Source organism: Symphodus melops (genome assembly GCF_947650265.1).
Source record: "Symphodus melops genome assembly, chromosome: 8".
NCBI lineage: Eukaryota > Metazoa > Chordata > Actinopteri > Labriformes > Labridae > Symphodus > Symphodus melops.
In genome coordinates this window covers 7,193,976-7,212,885 of record NC_136698.1, presented here as the reverse complement: position 1 = coordinate 7,212,885, position 18,910 = coordinate 7,193,976, and the positions used below count along the sequence as shown (strand labels likewise).

The 18,910-nt window shown below is 40.2% G+C and overlaps 1 protein-coding gene across 2 annotated transcripts in view; it reads right to left on the bottom strand.

Moving 5' to 3' along the window:
• The window catches only part of hmcn1 (hemicentin 1), a 77,719-nt gene extending 62,375 nt beyond the window's left edge, over positions 1 to 15,344 (bottom strand). The window contains exon 1 of one of the 2 annotated variants that reach the window (XM_079349847.1): positions 14,810 to 15,344. In XM_079349847.1, coding sequence (XP_079205973.1) covers positions 14,810 to 15,065 — 256 coding nt within the window. In that variant the 5' untranslated portion in view covers positions 15,066 to 15,344. The remainder of the gene's footprint in view (positions 1 to 14,809) is intronic. The other variant, XM_079349848.1, reaches the window with a different exon arrangement.
• Between the last annotated feature and the right edge of the window lie 3,566 nt (positions 15,345 to 18,910).

The following is an 18,910-nucleotide window of genomic DNA, read 5'->3' as shown; positions in this document are numbered from 1 at the left end:
TCTCAGCTCACTTTGTTCTATCCCTTAATGAGCTGCTAAGCCCCTTTTTGAGACAAATTGTGTGACTTCAGTCACTGCAGCTGTGCTGTGGAATGAGACGGATGAAGGGGCTGCAAAAAGTACACACACACACACACGTAGGCACATGCACACACACACACATATATGCAGACACTGCAGATCTGCACATGCAAGCAGACTGGAAAACAAGGTTTGCCTTGTTGAAGAGAGTGCAATTTCAAAGGATCCCTGAGTTTTGAAAAAGGATACAGATTGAAGTGTTTGACAGGGTCTTTCACTTTGTCTAGATGCCAGAGCAAAATGAGACTTTTGATTTAGTGGCCTGCAGAGATCACTCAAACATAACTTCTGTCTTCTGTCTCAAGTGATTTCTTGTTTAAACATTACAGAATGAAAAAAAGAGAACTTCAGAGTGCATGCCTTAAAGAGTTCTACATGTTTTCCTTAGTCTCTCTACAAGCGCTCCACTGGCACGATCAATTTCTACAAGAACAAATGCGAAGAGGCAAAGAGTCTTTTTCCAAAAGAGTCGGATTTTCACATCTTTGTAAATCTTCACGGTTGAGCGCAGGAACATTTTCTGCGATCAGAGACACTTTTCAAAACTAACATGGAAATGTTTCGGGCCGCTTTGAACGGAACAAGGATCTCAGGCCAGAGTTTCAAAAGATGGAAAAAATGTCATCTCCCATCTTCCAACCACACTAACCTTTGCAACAGCACAGAAAACCAAAGGTAATAAACCAGCTCTTCACTTGTGTAATGATCTCTGATGTTTATATATCAAGATACAGAAAGTACTGATGGTAGTTTTTATTTTTAGAGAGCGGAGTATTGGGAGCACTTTTCAGAATAAAGTCTTAAACTCACAAACATTATTGCCTGGATGCGTATCTGCAGTCCATACTACTGCTGAGGGTCAAGAGCAACTCATGAATTCTGTTCTTGAGCATTTCATTTTTGTTTAATTTACAAAAACAACTTTCCCCTGCAGGAATGGAGCGCCAGACCAAGTCCTAACTGAGTCCTTACACACAATTGATAAACTTTTTGGGGGAAATTATATACATATATAATTAAAAATAATTTATCTGCGCAAAACAATAAAGCCGTTTTCCTGTCTCCCTCATTGGTTCTTGCTGCCACACAGGAAATTGTTGTAATGCTTTCTCTGTGATGAAAAGGGACACGTAAGTGGTATGAACACGGCCAAGTGAGTGAACTCAGAGTGAAAGAATGCGCTAAAGTCTGACAAGAAGCAACAACAAAGGGGAGAAAATGCCCAAAACAAACACAATCAAAATGAAGCGCCGCATCTTATCCTGCATTTGAATCTGTTGTTTAAGTTGTTGGCTCAATCAAGACGAATGATTCCAGCCTGCAGCTTCATATTCTTACCGCATTCATCCGTAATGCCGCCTGTAAAAGTATGCATCTGCAAATCACGTGCGAGCTTAAGCAGTCGCAGAAGAAGTCTAATGGGATGGAACAGACTGGGCAACTGTCCAATGGCCAACTCTGGTTCACCTCCACTGACATTAGGACTTAAAGTAATTTGCTGGGAATCGCTTGTGTATGTGGAGTGAGCTTCTCTTTCCTCACAACATCAGCACCAAGGAATTTCAAGGCAAATGCATGGAAAGGTCAGATTTCCATGTTTTCCAACCAAATACATTCAGGTTTTTGGCAGCAGTCCTTACAACAAAAACAATTCATCTGCATAAAAGACAAGTGTAAGAGACAATGTCCTTCAATGCTGATGTTTTCCTGACTGTGATATTCTGTGGCAGTTTGGGAAAGTTTGGCCTTTATATGTTTCCGGTTGATGCCTTTTAGACCTTCTGCCACAGTGGGGAGAGTTTACGCAGCAGTGGCAGACGTCACTTTTGCCATTTAAGACACTTGTTTTCAATTTTTCGTACCTGAAGGCAAAGACCAGGATGTTCCTAACTTACAATTACTCATCTGGCTTATAAAAGCCTAATCACAAAGCTCCAGAAAACAAGTGCTGTGACAAAACAAACCGAGAGCGACCGGAAGGACCGGTAACATGAACCTGCTGTTCATCAGCAACCGAGCACTCGCAAATGTTCTTTTCTTTTTTACAGGCACAACTTCATTCATGCTTTCACAGTTATTAGAAAAATATATCCACGAGTTGTTCAAACTGTGACACATGAAGTTACAATAGCTGCATGCCAGTTACAGCCAGAGCCACAATAAAGTTATATCAGCAGATTTGTAAAAGTCATTTAATGAACAACACTCATGATATGTGATTAACAGAAGAGCACAAAATCCCCCTCCGAACCTCAAGTGCAGGATTCATGTCTTTATTCACTATAATTTGTGGCAGCATTATCTTTTATCACTCTTCATCCCTGAACTCTGCCTGAAATTATGTCTTTTTTTTCTTCTTTACACTTTCCATTCAAATCCACTCATGTTACAGACGTTCATGCCAAAGCATCAACGTGAGATGTTATTTTAAACTTCAAATTTTGTAAACAGCTACATATATATGTAGGCTAGGTTTCTCTACAGAGTGGTCATAAAACTCCATCTGGGAGCCCGTCAAGGATCACAACTGAATGTATACCGTCTCAAATTTAAGATTATTCTCTGGAGCCTTTGTTTCAGCAGACGGTCACTGATGAAAAAAGTCATGAAAAAGACTTTTTCAATTCACAACTCATTGTTTCCAGCACAACGCTTGAATGAAATTAGCATTAGGGACAAGGTCTATGAACTGTTTGTTGGCTGCACTTGTGATCAATAAAGAATTAAAGCATTGTCCGATGAAGGGAGATGGGTTAGTAGCTTTGATTGAAGACGATGCAATGCTCTCCAACAGGTTACACAACATACAGGCTAACTTTACTGCACTTCAAAGCAGCAGAGGCTTTGAACACACACTGCTTTCTGTCATTCTGCTGACTCAGGGTAAAAAAACTAAAAACCTGCCAGAATGAGTGTGGCTGTCATCCTGACACATAATTCATCTAATCTCCCCCACCGAGAAAACACATGTAAATCAGTACACAGAGCAATTAGTGAGCCTTAAGAGGGAAGTGTTGAATGTTTAACATACTGAGTGAGAAAGAGTAGACATGGTTCTGTTGAAGCTGTTGCACTGTAATGCATACGGCATCAAAAGCAAACAAATAAAAACAACTAAGGCATCTGTAATTACCTTGGTAAAAGAGTGAAACTAAATACCTTTTACTTAGTTATAACACATCTTTTCAATCTTGCATATTTGCCATCTGTCCTTTTTTTAAATAACTTGTTACATAATTGTTAATTGTTGTGTTTTTATCCTATTTTTCTCTCGTCTTGAAATACAGCTCTTTAGCCCCAGAACGTCGGCTTAAGTTGGCTACATGTAGCTTCACACCAACACAGGTGGTGAATCTTTCAGAAATTCTTCCCACAGGAAATTGCAAATCCTTGTTAAAGATCCATCGCTGCTTATTTTCAGAGTTCATATGTGTTTATTAAGAATATGAATAGGAAGTGGTCAGATGCTCTTATGGGAGGATAGACTCCATTTTTGCCTTTTTAACTTTCAACGTACAAAGATTATTCTCTGGTTGATGAAAACGGACTCTATTCCAAATAATTTAATCAGCTTTTACTCTTGATTTGGATTTCCTGCTTGTCAAAAAACCTCTAAACTAAATCCATGCCCATTCTCACCTCTCTTATCCTCCCCTGCATATTCCCTTGTTTGTTCTCTACATTTTTTTTCTGTCCCATATTACAGTGCCTCCTTCTCATTTTCTTCTCCCTCTTTTCTTCCCGATAGCCTGCTCTTTTAAACTTCTTTTCAACCATCTTTCACCCTGTCTGAATCACCAGCTGCTGTCCGATGACTGAGGTTTAGCCCTGAGCGACGGAGCTGACGACAGGCTTGATTCGAAACCACCATGAACTGAACTTGTGATGGAAACTTCTCCACACAACCAACAAAGAGAGAGAGAAAAAGAGGGAGCAGGACCACCGAGCAGCTAAACCCTGCTAAACCCGGCACCATTGAAAGTGTCTTAGGAAGATGGGCCACAAAAGCCACAGATCTCCATTAATGTTGCTCGTGAATTCAAATGAAAACATGAATAAATATTGTTTGACCAAAGTGATGCACACACCACACACAGGCATGTAATCCTTCCCAGATGAACGACCTGATGGAAAGCATGTTCCAGGGACTGACTGCAGCTCTGAATCCTTCACCAGTGATAACTGGGGCTGGAGGCAGTTACCCCAGGGTTTGTCTGAATGAAGTTATATTAAATGGTAAAGGGACTTGGACTTGTATAGCATGTTGCTACTCTTCTCTCTCAGAGCGTCCACTCAGAGCTCTACGTCAGATTCACCCATACACATCACATTCACACACTGATGGCAGAGGCTGCTACGTAAAGTGGCAAACTGTCCAGCAGCACTGTTCTGATCACACCTTGTTGGATATGCAGCAGGTTCAGTGTCCTAAATTATGAAGTATGCGCAGTGCATAGGAGAATGCGCGTGTGCTAGTTTATGACAGTCATTTATGACACTGTGTGGTTCTGTGGTGCGGCCAGCCAAGAAATCCAGTCCGAGAAATCTCCTGCCTGGTTTTTTATGTTTCATTATGAATGAGCATTGTAAGGGAAATATATGGTGGGGATTAAGGTCCTTTATGGGGTGTATTCCACTGGAAGTTCAAACTACATTGTACACATTGTATATAGTCATATTGTATGAAATGATATTCCACTGTAAGTGGATAGTTCTGTCCTTTGCCAAATCACCCATCCCTTTGAATCTCCTCGACAGCTGAAATGGACTAAAATGATTTGAGGAAAAGACTGTTGTGGTCGATCAAAGATTTGAAAAGACGCAAAAAGTCTGTCATCACTGGCCATCTGTTTGCTATTATCACTCATAGCTTTCATAAATAATATCTAGAAGTCATAAATGCACAATGGGCGGTAAAGTTAAAGGAAGTGACGGATGTTTTCCACTTGTTACCACAGATGTTTTGATGCACCATTTACATCTGGTCTGGGATAGGGGAATTGGGATCAGGGGACGTGATCATTTTGGACCCGACAAAAATGTCTTTTTTTAATGATCTAAACATTATCACATGTCTGCAGTTAAAAGCCTTCAGACCAATTATCACCACATTCTCTATATATGACTGAATATGGTGGATGCAATTGACATCAAATAAGAGTTAGATGTAATATATCTGTGCGGTTGGGTGACCGCTTTGACTTAGTGTCTGAATACCAGCCACAAGAGAAATGCAGTCAAATATGAAAGGAGAGGAGTTTTGTATGAACGACATTGTGTTTGGTTTTAAACAAGGTACTCTACTTTCATGCATCAAAGCAAGACACTCTGTTGATGGTTTCAACGCATGTTAAACTAGCTGGTTGAGAGTCATTATACTATACTCTATATAGAATACTTAATGTCTGAAATCAGGCTGTCTAGGAATTGATTTTTTTTTTTCTGCTTTCCCCAAACCTCAAATCTACCAAGAATCTGGTTTGTTTTAAGACTTGTGAGCAAACTTTCTAAATCTGTGCTACAGGCTCTACTCCTTAACTTACACATTATTTGTTTCCTATCAGTACTAAGTACTCAGTACTCTGGGTCAGGCTGGATGAATCTGTGAAAAGCAAACAACTTGTGGTCGTATGTCGTTTTGACACCTTTGCATGGTTCCAGTCATTGATTTAAAGAAAAATGACCCCGACCCAGACATGCTATGCTTTCCATCTCTCTCACCTATGATGCATCACAGCAGAGAGCGAAGACTGATGCTTACTTTATTACCATGACAACATACAAAACCTGAGAGGGAGGTCTGGAGAAGTGGATGAAAAAGACAAAGCTGTGGATTAAAGAGGCATCGGTTATCATTGTGTCTGCTAAGTCTCTAAACATCTCCCTTTAAAAAAAAAGGCAGAAACTGGAACCATCGAAAAGAAAACGGAGAGAACGCTGTGACGTTTCTACATATGGTAACCATTGCTGAAATAATGAACGAAGCCGGAGACTCGATTGAGGTTGCTTCTATGATTCACTTTCAGAAAAAAAAGGTAACTTTACAATTTAATATGGCTTTATAATTGCATCTATTTGCCTTAAAAAAATGAAGTACGGGGCTTGAGAATTAATGGTTACAACCTCAATATTACAACCACAGTGGTGCAAAGTTCAGGAGCACGTATTTTACGAGTGATGGTGTAGTCCAAAAGTGCTCAAAAGTGCACTGGTGGTACTTTCTGCTAACAGTGCCTCTTTTGTTTTATTGGGGAAATTCTAAGTGTGCCTGCTGAAGCAGACAGATTATATCAGATGCACCAGATCTGCACAACCGACCACACACAGATACACACTCACATGTACGAGGCAGTGATTTTAAACCAGTAGGTCAGATCACACAAACGATCCATCAGATCTGCCCAGCTTGATGGAAGTGAGAACAGGTGTTATAATGGATGATATTTGTTGGGATGAATCCAGTTCAACACAATGTCAATTATTTAATGGAGAGCCCCAGAATCTCTAGAACATAGAAAGTGTGCAATGTGGCAAAGAATATGTTAACAAACTCTGGTCTTCATGAAAAATGACTTCCCCTAAAACATACCCCACAGAGGCAGGAGGCAGAGGGCACTGGAAGCCTGACCTTGAGCCTTGCAGTCTGTAATTTAGATTCTCAAAACACTTGTCTGGTTCAGACACATTCAAAAACCACACAGGCCTCCATGCCAATCAAAATTCCAAGATTTGTTGTCGTTAAACTCTCCTACTAACCTTTGCTTCTTTCTTTATGCCCTTTCCTCAGAAACATGGGTATGTCAGCAGTCGTTCAGACTTTCAGCAAAAACTTAAGCTCGAGCTGTGGAAAGGCAGACACAACACTTCCTTGCTTGCCCATATTGAAATCTTGTCTAGAGCAGCTGTGCTCAATGACAAGACTGCCTAAAAAGCCAAATAATGTACATGAAATTAAATATTTAAGAATCCAACAGAACAACCAAACTGTTGAGATTAACTTTTTCCACAGCAACCCATGAGTTCATCGGTTTTTTGACAACCGACTGTCACTGCAAAACTTGCTGCTCTTGCGCTGCTGTAAACCTGTGGCCTTGAGATGAAAACATCATTAACATTTTACAAGGAAGTAATGCCTTTCCCAACCAGGAAGACAGAATTAAAATAATTCAACAGTAATTGACCTTTTGGCAACAATTCGGTCATATTATCACCTCACAAAGTGGTAAAAGTGTTAGCAGATTCCATATGAACAGCAGTTACTGACAGCATCAGTATTCATTTCAAAATGGCTATGTTCACTCTCCTTTTACACTGTTTTACCTAACTACAGAGATTTAAATAAATCAAACTCTTTATTTATAGTCTTTAAGTACAGTTTATTCAACTAGTCAGCCCTGGCATGGTTGGAAGGTGAGCTTCATTACAGTAAGGTTGCTACTGCTAGGGCACAAACAATGTGGACATGATGTATAGCCTAATCGATGCAACCATTCCTCTAATCAATTATTTTAAACAATAGCGACAAAGGGTTAATGCTGTTGCAATGCAGAGGTTAAAGGAACTCTCTAGCCTTTGGGAAATCCGCAACGATCCAGTAGGGGTGTAACAGCATGTGCATTTGTCCCAAACTGTCAATGTACGAAGGTAACAGTTTGGTGCTGCATTAATGTGACCAATAGGTTTGAGTGATTGAAAGAAAAAAGGTGTTCACAGATGGCAGTATCCACTCCAATCGAGGTGGTTGTAACACATTAAAAACCCCTTTCCACCTTTAAAGAACACTCAAAGAAGATGACAGACCCAAACTAAACACGAGAGGACGAAGGGTAACTGGCAAGTGCAGACGACAGAGGAGCAGCATTTAAATCTGCGTGGGAAGATTTCAAGGTTCGCTGTGGACAGCGAGTGGGATCGAGTACGAGGAGTAGATTGGTTTCGGATGGTGAGCGGCAGCGTTTGAAAGTTGTGGGTTACATGTGTGTAAAAAACGTCTTACGCAGTAACGTACATGTTACTGCGAGATGAAAACATCATTAACATTTTACAAGGAAGTAATGCCTTTCCCAACCAGGAAGACAGAAGTAACGTACATGTTACTGCATGAGACAGCGATCAACAAAATGAATCACCGGAGCGAGACAAAAGGGAACTGGTGTCCGACAACTTATTCCCATCACTTGTAAAAAAAAAAAAAAAACTCTACAGGTTAAAGCAGACAAGGCCAAAGAAATTACTGAAGATATTGACAAAACATGTCAACAGCTACGTACCTTTGCAGAAGTAGAAGCTCCAACTTCAAGTTTTTATTGAAAGTGCTTGAGCCTCAGTACAATGTCCCCTCCCATGCACACATAAACCAGCAGGTGGTCCCTGCCCTCTACAAGTTAACTATCTGAGGTAGCTTCTAATAACATTGGATGGAACAAACTGTTATTTGCACTACTGTTAAAATGACTACTCCTGTGAAATATGTTCAAAATAAACAAAAAGAAACATAGCACTATGTATGTGAGACTTTTTGTTGCTTTACTCCTGACATGCCTCACTCGTATCAAACCACGAGTCCAAAATAAATGCCTTCATATTTCTACGAGTAGAAGCCCATCACCCCTGAACTGATGATTTATGAACAAATGTCAACCTTTACACACAAGCTAAGCTGTTAAAACCCAACATATGTTTCAACTAAAATATACATCAACATCTTCAACGGTAAAGAAAATGAGGTCATACCAGATCAAACCATGGAAATGTTCAGCTTCTGGCACCTGACATATTTAGATGTAATGTGTTTAAATTCAATCTTACAGCTGCCAAAGGAGTTTAAACAATTAAATCTAATGAATCTTTGATTATACAAAAGTATTTTAGCAAAAACACATTTTCCTCAATAAAGTCTGGACATCAGTCTGTTTGAAGTCCAAATTGACTTTAAAACACTGATTTGAGGAAAGCCTTCCTAAAGGTGCAACAGTTAAAGTCCTGAGGTTAGGCTTATTATTATGAGTAATAAAACAGGAAAAATGCTGACTGGCAAATACTAACATATGACATAGTGTATGTCTGACGTTGGTATAGTTGGCAATGAGCAGCTGGAAACAATCCCCTCCAATTCCAGGGCTGTGAGTTTGAAAGAGCAGCTTGGGAGCCAAATGTTTCTTGTTAGGGCATAAAAATGGGTCAGTATGTGACTCCTCACTATATTGAAAATGTCTGTCTGTGAGTTTTTGTCAAATGCTATGTTGCTCTAGCAGCATCTCGTCACGACACTGTGGCCACAGTTGTTACGACACACTGTGATAACCTATTTATAAGCTGCTGCTCCTCACCAACAAAAAGAGGCAGCTGTTATCAAGACCACCTGACTTGCCTCGGGGGCTCCACTCTGCTCGATCAATGAACATGGAGTAACTAGCGGCTTATGCTGTGGACACATGGTAAAAGTTAGGGATATGTAAGGTAAACATGTCTGCCCCAAAACAGGTAAAACATCTTAGCAAACACAGGGCAGGTTCTTTAAACCTATACCAAGCCAAAATGTCTTGGATAAGTAAACTAAACAAAAAGACAGTTTCTTTGTACTCAAATAACTCAAAACGCAGGTATCATAAATGTGAACTGAATATATAGGCTTACACTATTTATACTAATAAGCTTTATTCAAATGAATACTTAAGGTATATTCCAGCCTATTATCATAAAAAGAGCTGGTCACGTAATCTTCTTCTTTGGTCAAGGGACATAAAAAGGCACAACAAACTGAAGTTATGATGTGCACGATAAGCCAATATATTTGAGTTATTTTTAAGATGTTCAACTAAGGCCTGCAATCTGTGTCTGCTCTACTGCCGTGATGTATGCCAGCACAGTGTATGGACGCTATCTCATAGGGCATAACCACTTGATCTGAGCAATGCGTAACCAGCACAAATCAACATGAGCTACTGTATCTACAAACCAATTTGACCCTGCAGATGCTGTGATCCTGTGTTTATGGTCAAATAAATTGTTCCCAATTTTGACTGCTTTCTGAGTGTTGTCTTGGCTTTCAACAAGTCTGAATTTAAGTTTGTGTTTAATGGACAAGTGAACATTTGTCACTTGTAACATCCCTAGTTTATTGAAATGACTCTTCCAAGTCTTCCTTAAATGAATATGACTGTTTTTACCCCTAGAGCTATGTGTCAACCAAGTTTCCAAAAAATGTTTTACTGCTCCACTGCAGCAGTGCTACCTTAAAGGTGGAGGCATGCAAACAAAAAACAAGCACCCAAAAAGGTCAAGGGGATATTGCTGAGCGCCCAGACAGTGATGTCAAAGAGCCCTGAGGGCCACAACCAAGGCGTTGGAACATTGAGGGCCCCAGGATGAGGCTTGGAATTCAAAAGAGGCTGAAAAAACAAATCCAAAGCCCAGAGGGAAACAAACCTAACAAGGTACAGAGTACATAGTTCCACAAACGTTTGACAAATGCCCTTTGAATGGGTCATCTGTGTCAAATAGATTAATGTCAACAACCGCATCCACAGGTCAACTACCAGCAACCGTTCTAAACATCAGCAACGTCCTTCAGGTATGTGCTGCCATCCCAGATGAAAGAGAGATCATCTCTGAGCACCAATTACAAAGCCAAATGGACTTGAAATTATTGCACTGAGAGCACCTCAGGGCACTTCAGAAGGTCCGTGTACAGTTCCAAAAATTAAAGGCTGTTTTAATATAGCAGGGCTGGTCAATGAGAACATGAAACACAAAGAACCTCAGTGTAGTCTGCCACACTCCTCTCTCCTCCTCTAATTCTCCCCAAAAAACTCCACTTCTCTCTTTTGGCATTCCTGCTTAATAGCATCATTATTGACTCGGTCCAGCTAAACGCAAGCTCCTTGTAATCTCACACGGGTGGGGCGGTTCAGACAAAAAAAAAAAACTGCTACTATGCAAACTAGGAAACAAAGGGAGTAAAGGGGTAGGTGAAAAAGGACGCTGAACACCAACAAAGGGAGTTCTAGGATGAGTGCCTTTGATCATACAGAGGAGGTAGACGCTATCCCGTCATCTTCTATTATCACACCACGCCCACAACTTTGCTCCATCTCCTTCTAACTAAAGTTGACTCAGAGAGGGTGCAAACAAATCTACGGAGCACATAGCTGAAACAAACGCTGCTTACCAATTAAACAGAAACACAAGAAATCCGTGACTGATTTGATTTTCAAATGCCAAAATCTAAGTTTGGACTTCTTGACGATGTATTCTAAATTTGACAGTAAACAGATATCACTTATTCCTTTCGTCAGAAGCAGAGTCCTGCTGTTGGACTTGGACCATCCCTTGTTCCTTTCCTGAACACATCCAGTGCGGTCCAAAAGGAAAATAAAGAAGCTTCAGTTTTGCTCTCCAGCACTCTGGTTCTTCAATTACTTTTTTGCTGACTTCAATATGTTTCGATAAAAGACTTGATGATATAAAACCGTGTCTGAAACCTCTTAACTCCTGTCAAAATGACAATCCAGGAGGGAGCATTGAATTCATGCCGGGATTGAAGTCTAAAAGATTTGAACTCTTCGAGGCCTCTTGTGTTTTTCCTCGCTCACACGACCACTTTAGTGACTTTTTGCATCGACAGAGGTTGCAACACTTAGAAGGCCTTTATGGATGCAGAGCACCAAATTGTGAGCTGTCATTTCACCAATGGATTTTTGATGTCTCATGTCTCTAACGATGACATTTTCAAACCACTTTGGCCTTACAGTTTCAACAGGGAACAGGATCATCCAGCTGGCACTCTGATCGACCAAATCAAGCCACTTCAAAGGAACACAAAGATGACTAAGCATGAAAAACAACCAAGAAGTTCAGATAGATCGATAGAAAGATCTTCAGTCCAATCCCAATACCCTGAACTTCACATTTAGATAAGGTGGGGTATTTCTGCACAGAGCTACAGTACAAGGTCCCCCACTAACCTGAGGCCCTGGGCATCCTCAGCTAATTAAACACTCAACCAAGCACGTATAAGAAGACACACACAAGCACATCCTCTCACAGCAAGGCATTATTTACAAGGACCAGCATGTGTGTGTTTGGACGTCAGCAGAGTCATGATCAACCTAGACTTGAAGACTTTACTGGACCCGGGTTTGTAGACACGTGTGCACAGATACTCTTCTCTTCATGTTATTTGTCTTTACAATTAAACAGAGCCTTTATATAACATATAACAACAGATTTGTTTAATGATGGTGAATTGAAAAGCTCCCCAATGCGACACTAATGATGTGGCGAATGCCACAATTTTTGGCCTACAGTAGGACTTGTGGGAAAGAGCATTTGAAACAACCTTTATTTGGCTGTAAAATCTCAAATAAATGGAGGGAGTCTGCTTACAATACACTCTTGATTTCTCAGCGTAAGACAGGATTCCTTGACTAAAGATAAGTCATCTTTCTCTGGATCTCATCTCTCTCTCTGCTACAGAGGATAGTCATTGTAACAGTTACTGGCGGTGTTTTACTGTGTTTCTCTCATTGAGCGACAAAAGAAACCTGGGTAGTCATAACTAAACAAGACAGACAAAATTCAGCCTCTCCACTGATTCACTGGAGTGTTTTCAGATGGTAGAACTAAACACACAACCCCTGAGCCGCAGTAAAATGACTTGTGAAGTATCCTCTTGCTTTCTCTCTTTCTTTCTCTCCCTGCAGGATGGAGGAAAGAGAGGAGGGGGGGCTTCCTGACTGATCTTCCCACACAAGCCTGACCCCAATATCCAGGCATCCTCACTGACACTCTTGCTTCACTCACACACACAAACGCAGGCCTGGAGAAAGACAGATACACAAACACACTCTCTAATGTTTACCGTGTCAGATTGCAGTGTAAATAAAGGGGGAAGCTCCGGACTCTGATTTAAAGGGAGCCAAATCAAACAGGAGGGACTGAGTTATCGCACTGGGTCGGATGTAAAGCGGCAAAAGTGGATCTGTGGCTTGAATGAAACGAACCCGTTGAAAAAAAAAAAACTTGTTAAAAAAACAAAGCATGGTTCTCTCTGAGGATCTGGGATATTGTTGGAAAAAGGAAAAAAAAAAGTGAGACAACAGAGGCAGCAGCAGAAAAAGCATTTAGGGGAAATGTTCGGCAACCCCTGCTTGCAGTGTGCTTTGCTAATCATTCCTCTATGCCTCTGGGGGTTTGGGAGAACACATTCTGACATCCTCGTAAACATTTTAAGATGAAAACCAACGTCATTCGTTGCGAAGGGACAAACACAAAGACATTAAACCCGCACAGAGAATTCAAAACAGAATTTACAGTATGAACAGAGTTGTAGCACCTTCAGTGTAAGAGGAGAACGGAACAATTACTTCCTATAGCATCAGTAACATTATGGTTACAGATGCTGAAATATCATTATTGTACCACTGATGTTTGGTTTGACATTCAAGCTTGTACCATCTGCCAATGATTTAACAGTAATGGATTCATTGTTGTGTGTTTTTGGACATATTTTTTCATTGAATGTAATCATTATTCTAGGCACAAAGCTGCAGCTTGACTCTATGATGGAGGAACTGTTCTTCATAAGAATGTGTGATATGCTGAAGTTCAGCAGAGGAGGACAAACATCTGGAATAGGAATCTGGCTCTTCACCACTCAGATCACCTCTGATCATTCATCTCCTTCTTTCTCTCTCTCTCTCAGGTCTCTTGGATCAGTTTGTTTTTGTTTGTGCAATTGTGAAGTGTATTCAACTCAAAGTGAGCAAGTTTGAAACATGCTAAGATGTATTTGTGATGAGGGCGCACACATTAAAAGCGATTTAAATCATGGCAGGACACATAGAAAATACTCAAACTGGTAGTGTGTGGTGAAAAAAATGCTTTATCCTAGAATGCATAAATTTGGTGCATCCAACACTTTTCTGTCTAAAGTTCGAGCACCATCTGGGTTGTCACCTTTTTTTTTTTTAACTAAGCAGATAAGTGACCTCTCCTCCCTTTTTAAAAACAGAAGGCTAACTTAAAAACTCTTCCACAAAGTTTTTTTTCCATCACCAAAATTGTCAGACTTTAAATGTCATCTCCAATTGTTATTGCTATGATGGTTAACATGAACTTTACAGAAAGTGATATAATACACTGAATGCATCATCCCAATTGTTTTGTTTGAATTATCATAGGCCTACTGCCCTTCTGCAAAGAGCAATACAAGTTTAACCATATGCACTGAATCCTGATTATTTAACTCAGATTCTGTGTTACATGTCTGTGTGCCTGCACCTCTGACCTAAAAGCCAGGGTTACTGTTAAATGAACCAATGATATACATTGTCGAGGCATTAGCAGGTCAGAATGAGAGAGCACCTAGAGGTGATGATAATCATCAAGCGGCATTGCAAACCTAAAGCCTCACACTAACCGTGGCGGAATGCTAATGATAGTGACCGCCAGGCTGAACATCTGTGTGCGGAGTCAGAAACCCCCAGAGTCCCCTCATCTGGAGGTGTGAGGAACATTAGGCATTCAAAGGGCGGACTGTGAGCAAACTATTACATTTCTCACTTTTCTGTGTGCTTTTGTTGTCGCAACAGAGAGTAAACAAATAATTTTGAGACTAGTGCATATGGGAAAAACATGAAAAGCTGACATGGTCAAGTGTTTTAAAAAAGAAAAGAAAAAAAGTTAGGAAAGCAAACTCAAACTGTCATGGCTAAAGTGCATTTACCTGGGTCATGGAAGGGGACCAGGGCAAAGTTGTACAACGTTTTCTGGGGTCTGCTCAAGGATGTTTCCAGGATCTTGGACGCGCCCTCGATGACCTGCACGAGGTCGTCGTACATGGAGCCGGTTACATCGAAGACGAATGCCAGGGTCGAAGCGCCCTCCGGGATGTCCTCCTTCGTGGCCCCGGTCCCCGGGACCTGACCGGCTGCGTGCGCCACTGACAGCGCGAGGGACAGCCACATCAATCTGCTGCCCATCTCAGAGCCCAAAACTCTTCTCAAGTAAAGCTCTTGGCTGTTTTTGTTCTCGTCAGTTGCAACCTCAGGGTGAGTCTCGAGTTAAAGGTAGAGTCATCTGGCTCTTAAAAAATGAACTGAGAACAATACACAAAGAATGAAACATCAATGAGATGAAAAGATCAATAAAGAAACCTCTCGTTGTCGTGCAAGTCTTTTGGGTTCCTCGCAGCCTCTAACTTCTCTGTGAGCGCACACTCTGCGGTCTCAGCAGCTGCAGCAGCGCCTGTTGTCTGCTGTCTGCAGAGTCAGGAGTTCTTGTTCAGCTCTGTCATACAAAGACCACCTCTCAGCTGGGCAGAGAGTCTCCTGGGCGCAAACTACCCCATGCAGGTTAGCAGCGCTTTGATTGGACCAAATGTTTTTAGGTGAGGGACCATAAGGCTATTTAAGTCTAATCATCTTGCACAACGGCGATACACAAAGAGCTACAGGTTGGTGATGTTTCCCGTAATTACAAATCTACGTTAATGAATCCACAGGCCTAATGGCGATTAATTAATTGGCATAAGTAGGCAAACGCAATCTCACCGCTCCGAATCATTACAAATGAGTCGAAACAGATCATGTGTACATTTACACTAGAGCAAGTATGTCAAACTACTATACTATACTTACAATTATATGCAGACACAGAAATGAAGACAATTTGAAAGCTGAACTTTTGAGACCAGGATAGTCAGGTATTCAATGTTTCTGAGCTCTGTGTTGCCACCTAGCGGTTAAAGTGTGATCTCACAGTCAATGGCTGAACGAGTCAAAACACCAGTACTCTCAATGGAAAGCGCCATCACAGTAATTAACCTGATGATAAAGAGAAAAGGGACATATCAGGCACTTAAAGATGCATGTTGAGTTCAGAAGTGTATCAGGTTAGGCCTATACTTTTTAAAACATTCAGACACATTTAGTCTCATTATTACGGAATCCCTAAGAAGACACTCATTCATACATTTTAAATATAGTTTTATAATAAGTAGTACATTTAGGTCGTTTTCTCAAGCTCTTGGGTTATGACCTTAAAATGAAAGTTCCCTTGAGAAGCACTATTGATCTTTTCCATTATAGTTAGAAACAAACAGCTGCCATAACAGAAAAGAAAACCACCAAATGTTGTGAAGATTTTACTATTTAACAGTTTTTCACATTATTGCAAGAAAATATACAATTATTATAAAAGATATACTCCTTCTGTTATAAAAATGAGCTCCTCATCTTTGAAGAGTATACTATTTATTGAGTTAAACAAATCAGGTTATAAGGTAACTTATAATGTTATGTAATAAAAATAACATTTTGATGTGACAACAATGAAGTCATTATCGTGTAATACCATGAAACTTGTTATGTTGTGTTTAACGACCTTGTTTTGTCATGAAATGTATAACCAGATAAATGATCATTTTTTGCATCCTATAAGTGAAAATATCTGACAATATCCTTCTTAAAAATATGATTTAAAAAAATTGTGCTGAAACTTGAATTTATACTTAGGAGTAAATGACTGTGGGGGAAATGATAAGGGGAATTCTGAAGAAAGCGACTGAAGATAAATGATTTACTTTTGAATAACTGAGGTTCGAGTTTGAAACTTTTTGTCACTATACTAATCTAAAGGAAAGCATTTTAGAAAACTAAATTAATACGCAATGCTGTTAAAAAAATATTTTTCACTTTCCAATATCTCTGCAAATATTCTTTGTTCTTAAGTCTCCTTGGACAATCATTGATAACTACAAACAGTTACTTAGTTTTGTCAATAGGGGGAGCCAGTACACCACTGGTGTCATTGCTTCTGTTGAGCGGCTTGACAAGATCAATGAGAGCAGGGTATTGCAGGATGTGTAAAAAAACATTAGCCCCATTAAAATAAATTAAAAAACCTAAACAAAAAGGAATGTCAATGTTAAGAGAGGAATTGCTATTGTCTGTGCAAAGTCTGTGAATTGAGTCCTCTCTTTTATCCACAGCCATTTTCAGAGGTTCACCTTAAATATGTGAATGGAAAGGTACACAAACACATTCAAATAAGAATTCAAACTTTACTAACCAAGATGCACTTCTGATACAGGAAGGGAGCCTCTGTTGTGAACAACTTTGCATGACAAACAAATAAAGAGGCCAAGGATTTCATGAAAATTTGCAGTGGTATATCCAGCATCCAGGCAGCGATTACACAACATGTTTCTCAACATAAATAAATCATATCTATCTGAAGCTGAGATAAGAGCTTGGAGAAACACTCTGTTCCAACATGTTCATACAGGGAACACAATAATAAAGGGATGGCTTACATTTTCACACACACTCCTATTTTTTAAGTACCATTCCTTTCTAGTGTGAGGGCAAACGTGTGATATGATTCACAAATGCGAAAGCAATCTGCTGAAGTAGATAGTTTGAACTAGAGTGCATCACAGTTCTTCTCTGGAAATAAAATGGGAGAGATGCTGTTGTGGTTAACGAGGGTGACTGTTTGGGAAATGTACCTAAACTGTCACTCGATACAAATACACAGACAGGTGCATGTCCCAAATGGTTTCAGAGGTAAACAGCAGATTAGAAAAGGCCAAAGTAGAGATGGTCATTATCAGGAGTAGTTAAACATTACAAACTACTTTAGCACACATAAATATTCACAAACTCCTAAGGATAAAAGTGCAAAGTATAAAGTGAGACTTCAATCAATTTGAATGTAGCTGGTGGCATTATACAGAGATAAATCAGTTATTGGGTATTCTTTGTATCCTGGGTAAAAGGACAAACTCAGGAAGCTAATAGCTGTTCTTTCTAATAACCACTGTGTCACTAATTAGTTTAAAGTAATGCAATATTTGTGCACTGACAAAACACGGCCCAGGGCATCAACCGGAATAACCACTCCAAGCATAAATCAGTGATTAACAAAGTGGCTGTACCAACGCCAAGCCTTCCTTCACAATGGTGGCACATTCTGGATTACGTTGTTGTTTGACTGGTTTTTTGCTTCCTCAGAAGTGTAACGTGTAATAGTGGTACTTTCTTGGAAAGCAGGCAAGGGGTGTTTATTTACTTAGCACATTTCAACAACAAGGCAATTCAAAGTGCTTCACACATGACATCAAAAGCATCATGACAGAGGAAAAAAGAAACTCAATGAAATGATTAAATCCGAAGAATATTGAAGTAAGCTGTGAGTCTTCAAGCTTGATTTAAAAGAGCTGACAGTCCTGCAGTTTTATGGGAGTTTCTGCTTCTCCATCTTTGTTTCTGACTCTGGGCACAGACAGCAGACCTGTTCCAGACGACCTGAGCGGTCTGGATGGTTTGTAGTAGATGAGGAGGTCAGTCATGTATCCTGACCCTAAATCATGAAGCACTTCATCAACCAGCAGCCAATGACTGGCAGCCAGTGTAAAGACCTTAGAATTGGACTGATGTGATGCATTTTCTTGGTTTTGGTGAAGACTCTCGCAGCAGCATTCTGGATCAGCTGCAGTTGTCTGACGTATTTTTTAGGCAGACCGGTAAAGACACTGTTACTGTAATGAAGACAACTGAAAACACAAGCATGGACAAGTTCTTCCAGGTCTTGCTGGGGCACAAGTCCTCTGATTCTTGATATATTCTTTAAGTGATAGTGGGCTGACTTTGTAATTATCTTAATGTGCCTTTTAAAATGTAGGTCTATAAGTCCATCACTACACCCAGATTTCTTGCCTGGTTTCTGGTTTTCAATTTAACTGACTGAAGCTGCATGCTGACTCTTAGTCACTCCTCCTTTGCTCCCAAAAACAACAACCTAAATTTTGTCTATGTTAAGCAGG